General features: G+C 34.9%; 2 protein-coding genes across 2 annotated transcripts; one reads left to right on the top strand and one right to left on the bottom strand.

Moving 5' to 3' along the window:
* Positions 1-1050: 1050 nt before the first annotated feature.
* On the top strand, positions 1051-5870 carry LOC132181074 (uncharacterized). Its single transcript, XM_059594128.1, has 4 exons — positions 1051-1098; positions 1198-1267; positions 2794-3205; positions 5123-5870. Exons 2-4 carry the CDS (start codon positions 1244-1246, stop codon positions 5638-5640), a joined length of 954 nt encoding a protein of 317 aa, XP_059450111.1. The 5' UTR covers positions 1051-1098; positions 1198-1243; the 3' UTR covers positions 5641-5870.
* On the bottom strand, positions 5829-10972 carry LOC132181073 (beta-glucuronosyltransferase GlcAT14A-like). The gene is made up of 5 exons (XM_059594127.1): positions 10808-10972; positions 9536-10548; positions 7310-7385; positions 7091-7206; positions 5829-6446 (listed from the first exon to the last, which is right to left on the bottom strand). Exons 2-5 carry the CDS (start codon positions 10134-10136, stop codon positions 5938-5940), a joined length of 1302 nt encoding a protein of 433 aa, XP_059450110.1. The 5' UTR covers positions 10137-10548; positions 10808-10972; the 3' UTR covers positions 5829-5937.
* Positions 10973-17242: the final 6270 nt, after the last annotated feature.

Below are 17242 nucleotides of genomic sequence, written 5' to 3' on the forward strand. Positions count from 1 at the left end.
ATTTCTCTTCCCAACCCTAGAAACTCTATTCTTTCATGACTTCTTAAAAAAACATTTCATTTATAATATAATACAAAAAACACAATACAGAAAATAAAGATACGAACAAACAGAGCAAGTTTTGTGTTTCCCTGTTGTTGTTTCAGTTTAAAAATCAGAAAAACCATCGCATTCCCAGAAGAACAAAATAAAGTATTATTCTAATTCATTTTTTATTTAATAATTCATAATAATATATAATATCTAGTTCTTATCACCATTGCCATTGCACCGACACACGACAACCAGCTTCATTAGTTCCATTTAGATAATCACCATGCTGTGCACGAGTGCATCAAACAAAAATAAACAGACAATATGATATACAAATCTTTTCTTGTGCCTTTCCAAAAGCTTCAACGAATAATATATACATAGCAGGTTTCCTTTTTATCCTTTTTTATCCATTAGTGGAGGATGTTTTGCTGAGCAATCCGCACAACAAATGCAAGAGAATTCTTATGACGCTTATTTGCCCGATCAGCATTGGCGGATTCATGAATTTATCTTAATAGGGGCAAAAATAAAATAATAAAATATAATGAAATTGTGGACTGCGGAAGACGGCTCCTACTCAGACGAGAGAACTTTCATCATAAGTTTCACAGAACAGAATCACGGCGTAGTAATAGCCCGCAGCAATTAATGAGCACAAAAAGAAATTTTGTTGTAGCCTAATAGATAAAAAGTAGTGTAAAACACTCTCTCCTTCAGTTTACTCTAATTTTTGAGCTGAAATTTGGACTGAACTAAGTTTTATAGGGGCTAAAGTGCCAAGAATATAAAATTTAAATTTATTTTATAGGAGCTAGTAGAAATTTTGGGCAAAAAAAATTTACTAGGGCGCCACCCTTGTGCATATCCGCCACGGCCGATCCGTGAGCAAGCTATCTGGAACCTGCTTGAACAGTCCTTTATGAAAGAAAATTACTAAAAATCTCTATATTAGTGAAAGGTCAATGGAGAAGAAGCAAAATTGCATCTCGTTAATGATAAGATAAATGGGCATTGACGCGACAAGCTGTGGGGGCATTGGCTTTAGCTTATGTTGGTGACTTGGTGTTGTACCAAAGCTGACACATATAAGCACATTAATTACCTCAATGTCTTTTTATATGCATCTCACCATCTCTCTCTTACTTCTTTCACGTGAAACAGAGTAGGTAGGTGTGGCAACCAAGGATAAGCAAAGCAGAGCAAGGAAATGGCTTTCAACCCAAGTTGCAAGGTAAGGACTCTTCTTCTTCTTCTTCTTCTCACTATAAGGATCATTCAATCTGAACATATTCATCCTATATTTGCCATTGATTATGCTTGATTTCCTTAAAGTATATATATATATATATATATATATGGTGGAGTTTTAATGGGGAAGGAACCTGAAGTGATCTAATCTGGAGCTTTGCCAGTTTTGATGATTACCCAATTGACCCCTTGGAATCATTTTGCCAATTGAGTGAAATTTGAAAGAAATTTAGCTTTGGAATGGTTTCCCCTGTCATTCCACTCATCAATTTTCCTGCCATTTTTGCTATCTTCAGTTCTTTAATTACCTCTTACACCTGATATTTATTCTTGTAAATTTCGTTTCTCAGTAATAAGACAAGGTTGTAGCTGACCATTTTGAAGCTATTGCCGAGGAAAGGCAAGAAAATAGATTATTAACCAATGATGAGGAAGAGAAATGGAATAGGCACTGAAAAGTGAAAAAAAAAAAAAAAATGGATAAGATATTATTGCTTGTATTGACCCTCATACAATGTGGGCCTCCACCTCAGAAGAAGGGCTTAGATCTCTCTAATTTATGGGAAGTTAAGTAGTCTATTTGTAAAAAAAAATATGACAAAACTTACCAATATTGATCATAATGCTATCACTTCTCCCCTCACACAATTCCCCTGTATTGCTTAAAAATAAAATAGGCTTGTTTCAGACTGCCAAAGAGCAGGAGATAGATGTGTTTATAATGGTATCACTTCTCCCCTCATCCAATTCCCTGAAAATGTGTTTATAAGGATCACTAGTACTCTTTATGGTGGTATGTGGTAAATGAGTTGGCCTACGCACTGTAGTTGATGTGAAAAATAAATAAATAAATAAGAATGTTTGGTATAAAAAAAGTGAAAAAGTTTTGTTTTGTTATGATTTTTTTATTTAAATAAGAATAAAAAATAAATGATGTGATATAAAAAGTGAAAAAGTTAGAATGTTTTAATGTTAATTTTTTTTGAAAAATGATGATGAATAGTAACGAGGGAACCCCAACTCTATTCAACTCCAATAGTGCCATAGTTAACAATTTTTAATCAAATTCATAAGGTTTTTGAATTATTAGAACTTCAAATTTAAAGAAGAAAAATGGGTGGTTGTTCGGTTTATGGCATACATCCATATATCAAAGTCTTTTGTTGGCTACATATTTTCTTAATATTTTTTATTATATATAATACTCTATTTATAGAGAAATAATATGAATGTTACAAGTCTTTTCTACTTTTACATAAACAACAATAAAGTTAATTTTTCATTTATAACTTTTTATCTCTCGATTTCTTGTAACTGTTTATGCTTTGAATTTTTGGTCTATTGAGTTATTGCAACTTTGTCTCAATATGAATCGCTTAGAATTCGAACCGAAAAATTCATAGTAACAAAGAGAGTTAATTTGTTTTACATTTTGTTTCATTTAACCCAAAACTGGTTTACAATTGGATGTTGGATCTTCGATCCCTTCTTGCATATATATATAAAAAGGACAAGAAGAAAAGCATAGACCAATCCCTGCTACTCTGCTGCAAGCTGTTCATCTCTGAAGCACGTAACCATGCAACTCTTGATGCCATCGAACGGGCAGGGAGGCTTGACCCAGAAACCGTTATCGTCAACAAATTCCCGGATCGATCTTATAACAGGACAAGGTACACCCTCGTATCCTACGTTGTGCACGACATCACCGGGAGTGCCGTTTACAGCCCATTGCGCCAGACTGTCCTAGCCATGGCTGATGCTGCCTTCGGAGCCGTTAACCTCGAGTTACACTCCGGGGCTCACCCCAGGCTCGGCGTTGTCGACGACATTCTTTTCCATCCATTGGCCAGAGCATCATTGGATGAAGCTGCTTGGCTTGCCAAGGCTGTGGCAACGGATATTGGCAATAGATTCCAAGGTTAGCTCCAAACCAACTTTTTTTTTTTTTTTCTTAAATAAATATTAGGGTTAAATTTGTAAATACATAATTAGTACGTGCATCTTTATGCTATTAATAAACTGTTATACGACGATCATACAATTGGGATGACGTGACAATAAAAATCAACCCATAGTTTTTTTTTTTTTTTTTACCAAGTTCTAATCCAATGGCTGATTTTCACTGTCACTAAATAAAATGCAACTAGATCTAGTATGAGTTAACGATAATAACATATATGGATAGAACTTGTAGTAGGGTTTCGAAAAATAAGTAATGAACACTTTCTTGGAACTAATTGATAGGCACTTAGTGTTATAACTATATAAACAAATATAACAAGTGTGCGATATGCAGCATCAACCAACGAAAAAATGTAATCACCGCCCATTCTCATTTTGGGCGGAACAAATCTACTAATTATTTGATTCCAATTAGGTAAGAATGATCTTGAATAACTGATTTTTACTGTCATATCATTAAGTTGTAAGGCAATCATATACCAATTTACTAAATATTATTACTCATACATCTAAAAGATACTTGGAGTTTTAAAAAGTAACAAAATTAATACATCTGCTTTACAAATTTATCAATCTAATACTGATACTTCAATCTATCTAATATCTACTGCTTAAAAAGCTAACAAAATATTTGTGATGTATATAAAAAGACCATATAAGACTAATAAAATGTTGCTACGTGTCAAATGTCACTTCAGCTTAATACCTAACAAACAAAAAAGGAAACCCAAAAAATTAAAAAGAATGGGTAATTACATTTTCTCTTCATCAACTACAACGCATTATTACTTTGCCTCCATGAACTGACAACCCTACTATCTGACCTTATCAAACTACTATTTTGTGCCCAAAATCCCCCTTCCGTCAGTCAAAAGCGTTAACTCAGACGGTCAACCCGTCACGTGCGCCCCACATGCCATCTTAAAATTTTCTATCCGACTTTTTTCTCCATCAACTACAACGCATTGTCACTTTGTTCTCATCAACTGACAACCCTACTATGGAAAAAAGTGGGATAAAAAATTTTAAGATGGCATGTGAGACGCATGTGACAAGTTGACCGTCTAAGTTAACGCCTTTGACTGACGGAATGGGAGTTTTGGACACAAAATGGTAGTTTGATACAGTTGTCAATTCATGGGGGTTAAAGTGACAATGCGTTGTAGTTGGGAAAAAAAGTAATTCCCTAAAAAGAATAAACATAAAAAAATTATAAAGTTGGAGAAATGATAGGTCTCTGCCACCTAGGTTGGACCACTCCTTCACTTTTTTTTTTTTTTTGGAGGGGGGAGGGGGGGTCCAACTAAAGCTATCAATTTTTGACACGATCTTCGAGTTTGATAAGAATCCAATATAAACTTAGCTGTTTACAATTAAGAACCTGATCCGTTTAATTAAATTAGTCTGTTAGGGTTAACATATATAGTTTTATACCCTTGTTTCAACATACTTGAACCCAACACACAATATTTAGGACCGACATTTTTTTACACGACTCACAAACCCAACACGAAATTAGCGAGTTATGGTTGAAAAATCTAAACCATTTAATTACATGAGTAAAAATAAAATTGACTTATATAGTCTTATACTCATATCTCGACACAACATGCAAATACAAAGAGAAGGTATTTGGCATACGCGATTAAATTTTATTAATCTGAAGTGGCTTCTTATATACATGGCAAAAATTCCATTAGTTTCTTAGACAACAAATAGACCAAAGTATCAAATGAACGAACTTGTATAGCATAAGTACTAATTTTATCACTTTCTTAAACCTATGTAGCTTTTTGATAAAGCAATAAATCACATACACCAATTATGTTCTTAACCCTAAACTTATTTTAATTTCTATATCATGTTTTTGCAGTGCCAGTATATCTGTATGCTGCAGCACACCCAACAGGCAAGGCTCTAGACACCATCAGGCGAGAGCTTGGATTTTACCGGCCCAATTTTATGGGCAACCAATGGGTAGGGTGGCCCATGCCTGAAATGCTTCCGGAGAAGCCCGATGAAGGCCCAACCACTGTTTCTCGGGCTAGAGGAATCTCGATGATCGGGGCACGTCCATGGGTTGCATTGTACAACATACCCATCTTGTCCAGAGATGTCTCGGCTGCTCGAAAGATTGCTCGCATGGTGAGTGCCAGAGGTGGCGGGCTTCCGACAGTGCAAACACTGGGCTTGGTTAATGGTGAGGATTCAACAGAGATAGCTTGCATGCTGTTGGAACCAAATCAAATTGGTGCAGACCGGGTCCAGAACCAGGTTGAGATGCTAGCAGCCGAAGAAGGGTTGGATGTGGAGAAGGGATACTTTACAGATTTTTCACCAGAGATGGTTATTGAAAATTACATGAAATTGATCTCTGCTGAAAGAGACTAATCAAAGCCTATTGAACAACCAGTCATGTCTATGAAGTTTCTACTTGCCAACATGTCCATGAAATAATACTATTTGACCACCAAAAAGGTAAAGATGAAGGAGAAAAATTCAATCTAAAAGTTGGATGGTCAAAACTTTGTAGTCATGCATTTTCAAGACTTTGCTGTAAAGTGGATCATGTTTATAACTTGAATGTTCAATTAATATTTAAGAAAACAAAATTCTGCCACTTTACATCAGTCGTATAATCTATGAATACACCAATGTACAATTGGGGTTATCCAACTCTTACCTTTGTCACGAACACTGTGTTTTCCGAAAATCTTCAGATAACAGCGAGTCGAGCAATTCTTGTAACCTCTCAGCACCAGGACCTGGTCTAAACACCGTATCATTGCCACGCAGGGAGCACGGGTCAGCCCCACCGTCCGAGCTCCCGACGCACCATGCCCCAAGTGTAAAACGGTTTGTGCGACCTAGAAGCTCCTTATCAATCTTGTCTAAGACAGGATCACCCTTTGCAAATTTTCGGGCAAATGGAGCTTTGCTTTTAACCATTTTGTCAAAATCCTTCATTGACAAAGAGATGGGATGTTGCTTTGGAGGACTGTCCCAAGCAATGTAGTGGAGATCATGGCTAATTGCGGTGTTGCGAAATTCTGGAGTGTTGCAAATGACAGTGTGAAAATATCCTTCCGGAGAGGAGATGAAATTTGTGTAATACATAAGAATAGTTCGTGGGAGGTTATCCCATCCCCATATACAGTACTCAAGAAAGGACCGGGTTAGCATTATCCACGCTGAACCTGTGTACAAGAAACGCAAAATGTTTCGAAACAAGTTACTTTCACACATCATCTCATTCAAAATCTTTATTCTAATCTATTAAAACATAGGCCCAATTTTAATCAGCAAGCTATTAGATTTCACACAAAAAATAACCTATAAACTAGCTAGAGCCTAGAGTGATATGTATGCGCAGGGGAACCAACTCATAAGGATTTTTCATCATGGCAAACAGTAATAAAGATGTTTTTAACTAGTTCCCAACCGCTGGGATTATAGCCAAAATGCCATGCAATTGATATTAAATTTACCACAAACTAAACAAGTGCAATTTTCTCACAATCTATTATTAAACTTGACAGCTTCAAGTCTAGGACTTTAAATGGCCTTCAAGAGGGATATGGCCTACAGGCATCTTCTCCTGGCAGCCAGCTTTACCACTATGACTGCTAGTCTGCTATCTATTTGTGCAGTCAAACACATTGTAATAAGCACTTTTTACTTGTGTCAACATTATATTTAGTTTGCCAATCTAGAAAGATTTATTTGCAAACAGTGAAGCGAAACCTGTAAAATAATAGGCACATTGTCTGTTGATCACTAAAGCATAAAATGAATTTCAGAAGTCTGTACTCAATGAACTGAGGAGTTACATTATACCTACCTGTAAACAACTTGAATGACGTGGGAAGTGATCGACGTTGAGTGGTCAATGCAAGGTCAGATTTTTTTGATAAGTAAAGGCCCGGATCGATGATGATTGGTTTTGCTCTTTGGTTCCTACAAATAAGGTAAATATGGCACACCCATTATACACATGATGAAATAAAAAGGAAAGAACCTTCTTAATGTAGTATGCACACTGTTTATACGTTTTACTTACAATTTCCATCCAGTAATCTGCATATGCTCAATGAAATTGGTATTTCTAGACAAATTAGAGAAAACGTGAAGCAAATCTGCAAATTAGAAATACAAATTAGATTCTACTTCCACAAATAGACAAAAAAAAAAAAAAAGAGCTATAGATTTTCATGTGTAAAATCAAACCTCTTTTACAACAAGAGTACATATTCAGTTAAACCATGCAATGCAACTAATCAGTAACAGCATAGCAAGATAGAGCAGATGGGACTATGTAAGGATAATGTTTACAACAGCAAGGCTAATTGTAGAAAGCATGCTACTAGGCGAATAAAAGACAGGCTACATGGGCATTGTCAACATGCCAATTTATGGGTTATTAAAAAAAATGGAGTATAAGAGGACAAAAATACGTAAACGTAACTCATTGTTCAAGAACTATTCATACTGAGAAACTTAGAATAAAAAACACAAACGGAAAGGAAAAGTTACAAGAATAAGAAAGCAAAGAAATGGAAAGGAGGAAATAAATCCTTCATAAGCACAAAAGAGAAAAAGAAAATGAAAAAAAAAATAATTAATTAATTACTTGATGTAAAATAATCCTGCGTCGAGGACAAGAAAGCAACATTAGACAAATAGCCCTATCCTTGAAAGAATAATTTGAGTTGCATGCAAACTAATTAGGTCTGAGTAAATAATTAGTGATTGATAAACTACATTCATCACCTAACAGGACAAGATCTTTTATCAGAGAATAGACAAGCATAAATTGACTAATTCACTTCATGGATCATGAAAAGAAATACATCAAAACACATGATATATGCATCATAATACTTTTCCAACACAATTTTAGTATTTTAGTCGTATAATTTGTAAATTTCACATTTCTTCTCTACAGAAATTATTTTATTAATAGGATATTACCTTTGTTACTCAACTGTCTCAAATGATTGAATTAAGAACCATTTTATCAAGGATCCTATAGGGATTCTAATTACCTAGCCACATTATACACAGGATCCTATTGTGATATTAATTTGGCTTTGAGAGGAAACAGGTTTTTGTAAGAGTATATAAGGGCAGATTTTCGTTTGCAAAAGGACGTGACTGATAGTAAATTGTAATTTAATCATTGTTGAAGCTCCTCTCTAGAGGCTAGATGAAGAAGTTTCCCAGTGAATGTGCCCCATGACTCCATATAAATGAATGATAGAATTCTCAAACGAGTTTAACAAGTCCCCAATGCGACACCAAGTTACAATTCGAAGAGTCTCATACAAAGCTTTTTAGCAGAATCAGGTTTCCCAATTTTTTGAACCCAAACAAATGAGCTATAGGCTCCACTTCGTCAAAGTGACCCCATCCAGCAGGTTTTAATAAAAAGTCCCCAAGACACTTGGTACAAAAAATTTCTTCAAAATCTATAAAGCGCTATCATCAAATTTGAGCTCCAAAAAGCCATAGGAGGAGTAACACGGTGAATTTGGTAAACCATGCAAGAAGATAACCAAAAATACTTGCAAACCATCTGTAGCAACAATGAATGAGGATCCCCGAAACTGAAACCAACAAGAAAATGGCCATTTAAATTCTATCTAAAATCTGAGCTACCTTTCATAACACTCATTCATAAAGACCTTCAAAACCAGATTCGAGGGAGTACTAGAAATCTAATGAGTAACATATATCTTTTGAGCCAAAACAGGCCAAGCAGATGTACTCACAGGACAATAAAGCCTCTGAGATGATCAATCGGTTTTGCTACCTTCATGCACATCCCAAATACAATAGAAGATAAATTTATGAACTTTTTTCAGACCCATGACCCATCTATTAACCTTCCTGAGAACTAGAGTTAATGAAAAACCATATTCTGCCCTCTAGAATGAGACAGTCAACATAAGCCATACAAATGCCCAAGGGCATAAAACATGTTGCCAAGAGCTCAATATTTCAATCAAGAAAATACCATGCAAAATCTATTGATTACTTGCAACAGTCACCAAGTATAAAAGAAAAATGCTGAACAAGTACAACCAATCTCTGAGAATATTCCCAAGGATCGACTCTCAGACCCAAGTGATAAGTATGCCACTGTTTCCTAAAGTGGTTTAACATGCATAAATGCCCTCCACAAACCAAGAAAACAAGATATAATACAAGCATAATAACAAAAACATAAAGAAAGAAATAATATCAATGACTATGAAACAAGCAAAGAGAGCATTATGGCACTAACCGTCTTGTGTCACGAGAGGATAATCTGAAGCACTGAGGTTTATAAACCAGTCCCACTCCAAGCTCTCCCTCAACAAAACTGCAACCGCTTGAAGGGTACAAGCAATCATCGTAGGACCCTTATAAGTCACCAAATTCGATTGAGCCATAACACGCACATTCTCCACTTCACGAAACATTGGATCAGACTTCACCGAATTTGTTAGTTCCAACCTTTCGCGGGGCGGTGCCTCAAGATCCAAATGTAGAATGTATTGGTTTCTGGGATGATAAACTGCCTCTAAGGTCCTCATCATCCTATGACTATCGCCCTTAGTCCCCGAAATCAAATACGCCAATCTAGGCGCTTTCGTTTTGGATACCCCACTAGTTTCCAATGATCTTCTCAAATCCGATTCAACAAAGTAACCGCTAGAGTCCTCTGATTTCGAAAACGAGATAATGTCAAATGGCAATTGCTCTCCGACATAGGGAGAGCTAAATAGCCCAAAAATGGCGGTCAAAAACAGCATAATCGATACGATCACACTCGCAAAAAATGGAAGACTCCATTTCCTATCGCTAAACATTCTTCCTGAGTGGGAATTAACATTTTTCCTCATACTTATTCCCGGGTCGTTAACCAAACATCAATTGCTTACAATATTCTCTTTTGGGTCAAAGACCCAATTCCTTGAATAGTTAGCTGAGAAACAAAGCAAAACCCACCAAACTTCTGAACAGAAGAGAACCAAAGAGAAGCAAGGAGGATAGGTTACAGAGCCAAAGCCACCTTCTCAATGCGTATATGAATAACATTTACGCCAGAGGCTTCAATGTTGATCAAACTAAAACATGGGTTCCATGTAAAAGTGCATAAATTTAAAGACAACCGCACAAATGAACGACTAATCTTCCAAATTCTGAAATCAAGAGCTGGAATAGCCAAAGAAGCACGTGAAAAAGGTTTCGTTTTTCGTCCCCAGCTATGAAAGAGAATCTGAAAACTGCTTAATTGATTAACAATGAATAAACCTGAAAGCAAGCAAGGCAAGAAAAAGGATCAGAGAAAGCAACAGTTTTAGATTTCATAAGCAATAAATAGAAACCGGCTCTTTCTGTAAACTGCCCCAGATCTAAAGCAATCAAAATTTATAAACAAAGAGCCAAAAAGAAACAAACACACGCTTGGAGTGTAAGTTTCAGATGCTTCAAAGGCAATAGAGGTCTCGAGAGAGACGGGGTCAAATGACCCAGAAACAAGAAAATAGAAACAGAGCATGGAAATGCTTACTCGGGTGAAGAGGATTCAAAGTAGATTCAACAACAAATTGTGCGAGAGATTCGGAGGTTGTAGTATTGGTTCTGTTCCTCGAGAGGAAAAGGAATTTTGGGTCCGTGGAGAAGCGAAAAACTAGGGCAGAGAGAGAGAGAGAGAGAGAGAGAGAGCAAAACAGAGAGATTCTGCACCGTACAGATATGGAGGATTGGTTTGCTTTAATTGATGGCAAAAAAACATATAATTAATTATGCTTTAATTAAACTATTGGAATCGGATTAGGAAATTATGGGATTTGGTTCCCACGCTACTTCTGAGAGCGTGGGGTGCATTGCTAAAGTGAGCTTGAAGAAGAAGAGTTAATGCTAGAAGAAAAATGGGGAATGAATTAATTGATGTAATAAAAGAAGCGTTGAAACTTTTTTGTGAGAGAATTAGTTAAGATCCAAAGAAAGTTGATTGATAACGTGAATAAATGAATTTGACTTCTATTTTTAGAGAAATGGAAGAATTTTGGGTGAGGATCTAGATTTAATTTAGGCAATTTTTAAACGACCCTTAAAAAATGGGGCCTATTAAAAATGTGGCATGAAATCAAGTAATCAAAAAGAGTTTCTTTCTAAAAAGTTTTCTATTCACTTTTATAGAGACGTTTTTTTTTTATATAAAATTAAAATATTGTTTTTTGCTTAAAGCTTTTTTACAACATAGAGAGCAAGAATCTAATAAAAATATACTCAATTAACAATAATAACATACCACATTTTTAATATATGACATTTTTCAAGTGTTTCGATACATAAAAACAACCAAAATTATGTAATTTGAGAATCTACTATTTCTTTAAAATTGTAAGGAATCCTAATCCGATCATTTTTTTTACCAAACAACAATCTACCACTATTTTTATTTTGTTGTCAACAGTGGCAATCAATTTTTGGGTTTCATTTATTTCAATGTAAATTGTTTTATCCTGTTCCTTGGCACGGCTGAAAAATCATGGTCAAACTAAAAATATTTTTGGTTGATCAGGAAAACTTTATTTAATTTCCATAAAATAGTTTTCTTAAAAATAAAAAATAAAAAAATCAGAAACCATTTTCTGAGTTGGAGCTTCTCCTTCTCACTCTCACACTCTCATTGTTCATTCTCTACCGCCATCAGCCACCCACTAGAGGTCAATGGAGTTCATTGGAAGTCGCCGGTCGCACAACCATCAAAGGACATAGCTGAAAAAGCTTGCCGACACTGCTAGAGGTCGTCAAAATCTATCACTAGAGTTCGCTAAAAGGTTGCTAGTCGTTTTTGCCACTGTCGAAGGTTGCCAGCTAGTGCTCGCCGTCATTAATTTTCTGTACGAGCCAAACTAACAGGGTGTGATGAAGTATGGTTTCTAATATTATTCGAGTGGAAATTAAATCCTCTGTCTTTGGTGATGTTGTTGTAATTTGGAAAGTGAATCCATTGTTTTTTTATGCAACTTGAGCCCTCCATATTTCAAGTGAAATAATATATATATATATATATATATATATATTGCCACTTTATTTATTACAAAATACTAATAGCTAGATGCAACAAAATAAAATAATATTTATATTTATAAAATACTTTTATAGAAGATTTAATTACATAGAGTGAGAAGTAGGTTTTTTTTTTTTTTTTTTTAATTTTTTTTATGACATGTCCGCACAATAGGGGAAAAGAAATTCGAACTAGTGACCTCAATTTCAATAGGTGTGGTCTCAGTCGATCGAGCTACCTCTTGAAGACAAGAAGTAGGGTTTTCTATATCATCATAAAATAACAAAAATCTCATTTGTTTTTATCAAGTAACATAATTTTGTCCTGTTGGCACCAGTAAAAAACCAAAATCTAGCATATGGTAGGTTCTATTTAATTCCTCGATTATATTAAATTTTGTTTTTAATGGATAATGTTAATTGTTTCATTTTATTTTTCTATGCTCCAAAATTACAAGTGTTGTACATCCTTCAAATATTTATATATAATTTTTATTTTTCTCAATCTTGGAGAGTGATTATAATAAGAACCTGTTTGGAATTGTATTTGAGAAATATAACTGTTTAGTCAAAAAGAGCTTTTTGGCAAAAGCTTCAAAAAAATATGTTTTTGCCATTTTTAGGTTTTTGGACCTTTAAAAGCGCTTTTAATTTTTTTACTAAACGAATACTTTTTTCTTCAAACGGACTTTTTTAGTGTTAAAAGCACTTTTAGGCCCCTTAAACGCAATCTCAAATAGGACATAAATAAGATTTATAATATTAGGTTATGATTTTCTCATTTTAGTACCAAAGTGTGATTATGATTTTATATTGTAATTTAGTAATCGGCTTGGCCCCAAAGCCATGTAATTTAGAGTTAGTGATATTTTATAATTAGATGACGGGTTTAGCCAAAAGTCAGTCAAATTAGAGTTAGGGTTTATTTTCAATGTCTATATAAATGCTCAGTGTACTCTTATGGAGACTGATTATGATATTGAAAAAAATATGTTTTATTCTTTGAGAGTTGTGATTGCTCTTTTTATGTATTGAGACTTTACGTTCCTGGTGAAACACCAATTTGTTATCTTTATTTTATTATTGATCAGTGCTGCGTCAAAGTGTTTATATATATGTTAAAAAAAAAACAAAGATGTTAGTGTTTTTAGTAAGAGAAGTAATTATCAAAGATCATAAAGTTAGCCTTCCAAATGTCATCTTACTTTTGTTTATTTATTCTTGGCTGCAAATCACTTTCATACAATTAATTATGGCAACTAACACTAACTATTTAGAGAAAGGGAAATAGGGTTTTATGTGTACATATACACGTGCAAAGTTCTCTTCATATATTTATTCACTTTCACATGAACAAGATTGTCACTCAAATTAAAAATAATAATAATAATAATAATAATAATAATAATAATAATAAAAGCAATATCCAATATTATCCTTTGACCAACACAAAGAAATGCCAGAAAGGATATACCCCGTGCTAGTCTTCTGCCCCCATGTTGAAACTTTGAAACCCAACTAAAATATCAATATTTTATTACATACCCTTTTTTTTTTTTTTTTTTTTTAATGAAACGAAGCTTTTATTATCATTAATTAGAATTGAACTGGAATTGAGTTAATTATATTATATGAATATTTTTATTTCATTAAAAAGTAAAAAGACAAAAATATTCCTAAAATATAATTAACCGGTACAACACCTATGCGTTGATCATTACTAACAGCATATATGCTGCAGTGTAAGTAACGGTTAATATTAAATCTCAAAGTTGACTTACTTTTAGAAGTTTTTAATAAGCAAGAGAAAATAAAAAAAGATTTTAAGAGATTAAATCTTGACCGTTGCTTAAACTACAGCATTACATATTGTTATTTTAATAACAGTATGTAAGTCGAATCCCATTTTGTTTATCCATAATTGCATCCCTATTGATCTTCGCTACACCTTTCTAAAAGAGCACATTCAAATTTAATATATATATATATATATATATATATATATATATATATATATTAAACAGCCAAATTCTTATAATATAACCTCTAAATATTAACCTCAGTTCACTGGGAAGATGGCACAAAATCCCAACTAACCCAATTTAAATATGCCTAATTTATTTAATGGGGTAGGTGTATTAGTTCAAACTTTAGATAAGTAGGAGGATATTATTATATCTTTAAAAATTAAGTTGTATTATTTATTTTTGTACGAACCATAAATATAATCTGCACCATTGGAGTATCTTCCAGGTTGTACTTCTCTGATTCTAAAGAATGGAGATTGAAAAATCACGCGCTTTATGCGAGTGGGGATTGGGGGATCCTAAAATGTTAATCGCCGTTTTATTAACGTTAAATAGCCGAAGTCCTGTCCTGTAGGACACCACCAAATCCGGGCATCTAGGGAAAGGGGCTTTCGAAAGCCTGAGCTCTGAACACTGTTCTGTCGGTTCACGGTGTCTCTCTTTTCTCTTGTCTGTTGCGCCCCCACAAATATATGCTGTGGAACCCACCTATCAGCCATTGGGTTCTCCACACGTGGCATTTTAAATCATGAGTAATTCTTAAATCAATCAAAGAGATTGAAAAGGATCCTCTTTGTGGACCATAGGCTATGATCTTGTTACGTTACCGTTTGTGACACACTGGCACCAAATCCAAACCATTGAATAAGATAAAATATTTACTGATGAATGCATTTCCCTTTCACCTGCTCAACTTTTTGTAACGGTAATTTTAAGGGCTAGGCTAGGTCTCCCAATTTGAGAGATTCTAAGCTTTTCATTTAAAATGACCGCTTTAAATTGAGCTGCAACATAATTTTAAGAGATTAAAATAGCAAAATAAGAAGGGTTGTGGTCGGACCACAACTTAACATGGTCAACCACTTTTTAAGGAGTGACCAACCATCATTTTACCTTTTAAGAGAATGGTCAATTATCCCTCTAGTCTTTAACCATTGAGATTTGAGGGTGGTGGGACTCCCTCTTTCCCGGTTAGGAGGTGTTGTAGAATGTTGGGTAAGAAAACAAAAATTAGAGATAAATAATTAATATAATGAAAATAAAAATAAAAATAAATCATGGTGTAATTAGATAGATCACGGTGGGACTTATACACGATCGACCGAAAATAAGTGTTAAAGTTTTAATCTTTAAATTTCAAAGTTGTGCAAGTTTGATCAATTGATGCTTAGGTTTGATCCATCAAAATGAGTATCTCCACATGATAAGCTTATCCGCAAAAAAGATGCAAACTAACAAACCATGGCCCAAAAGGGGTTGTATCTTTGTTCTCTGATTAAATGTTAGTGCAGTTAATCATGAAAATAATGTCATATTATATTATTAAAAAAATTAGAATGTATCAATATATTTGTTATATGACATTATTTAATATATATTATTAAATTCGAAATAGTTTTTTTTTTTTTTTTTTTTGGACTTAGAATCAATTATAATTGATCGATCTTAATCTATGAATGGTACGGTAGTTTTGACGTTTTACAGTGGATGTGATGGGTGTGATGACAAATGGTACTTTTTACTTTTTTTACGCTGATGTGATTGGGTGATGAAAATAGGGCAGGGGAAACGTTTTTGTGTGAAAAGAAAGATGGTGAGAAAGGACGCCGTCGTTTCAGGAGGGATCTTTCTTTCGTAAGGGTAATCATACTCTCTATACGAGTAAGATCAGATTCGACGTATTACGTACAGTGACACTGACGTCCTCGTTGATGAATACCACCTGGACGGCACAGATTTCAACGGCCTGATTCTATCTGTAAAATGTACGGTCCCCGCGATCTATACAAACTAAAAATGAGAGCCACCTACACGCAAAACGGATAATTCAATTTTTTTTTGGGTTACATACTAAATTAGTCCATGAGTTTTCACAACTTTATTTTTTTTCTCTTAGAGTTTCATTTTTATTACAGGAGGTCCCTGTGGTTTTGATAAGTGACCAAATTAGTCCATCCGTTAGTTGACCGTTAGTTGACTGTACGGACTGACACGTGGACCAATCAGACGTCGACACGTGGCACATATATTAATTTTTTAAAATTTTTTTTAATTAAAAAAATATGTTTTAAAAGCAGAAAAATCAGATATTTAAAATGGGTGGCTCTATCAAATCTCCTGGCCTCCAAGTAAGTGGGCTCAAAACCAATTCCTATCGATTCGGCCACCCCCCATGGAGCCCTTGGGTGTAACAAACACCTGGACTGGTTGGGTGGTTTCTACCACCCCTGTGCTTCCATGGGGTGGGTCGAAGCACCCCCCTGGGCACCACTGGTGGCCTTCTGGCCACCCCATGGAGTCTCCTTGGGGGTGGGGTCAGTGCCACCCTAACGGCATATTGGGGTGGCCTCACACCCCGAAAGGCTCCGCTGGGGTGGGGCCAGCCACCCCAAATGGGCCACCCTCGAGCCTGGGCGGGTCAGTCACCCTTGGCTTGCCAGGCTCAGCCACCAAGCCAGTCCGGATTTGCTAATTTTAAAAAAAAAAACATTTTTTTGAATAAAAATAATATATGTGCCACGTTCTATTCCAGTCATTCACACCGGCCTAACGGCCAATCAACTGGATACTAATTTGATCATTTATCAAAACCACAGACTTCGGGGCGATGAAACGAAAACCCCGTGTAAAAAGAAAAAGTTTTAACCCGGGTTTGAGCATTTGTTCCATTTTTTTTTTTTAAATAAAGTTCTTTAATACATAAAGAAAATTTAATTTTAAAAAATAGTAAATAACGCATTTTCAAGTCCTATCATCTCATTGTCAATGTCTCTTTAAACAATCAATTGTGTCAATCTCCCTCCCTCAACGATGTCTCTTCTAAGGACAAAAATACCCTTCATCAAATTAAAAAAATCTAAAAACTAAAAAATTAAAACAAGAAAAGAAAAAGAAAAGCC

This window comes from Corylus avellana, chromosome ca5 (genome assembly GCF_901000735.1).
Source record: "Corylus avellana chromosome ca5, CavTom2PMs-1.0".
Classification (NCBI taxonomy): domain Eukaryota; kingdom Viridiplantae; phylum Streptophyta; class Magnoliopsida; order Fagales; family Betulaceae; genus Corylus; species Corylus avellana.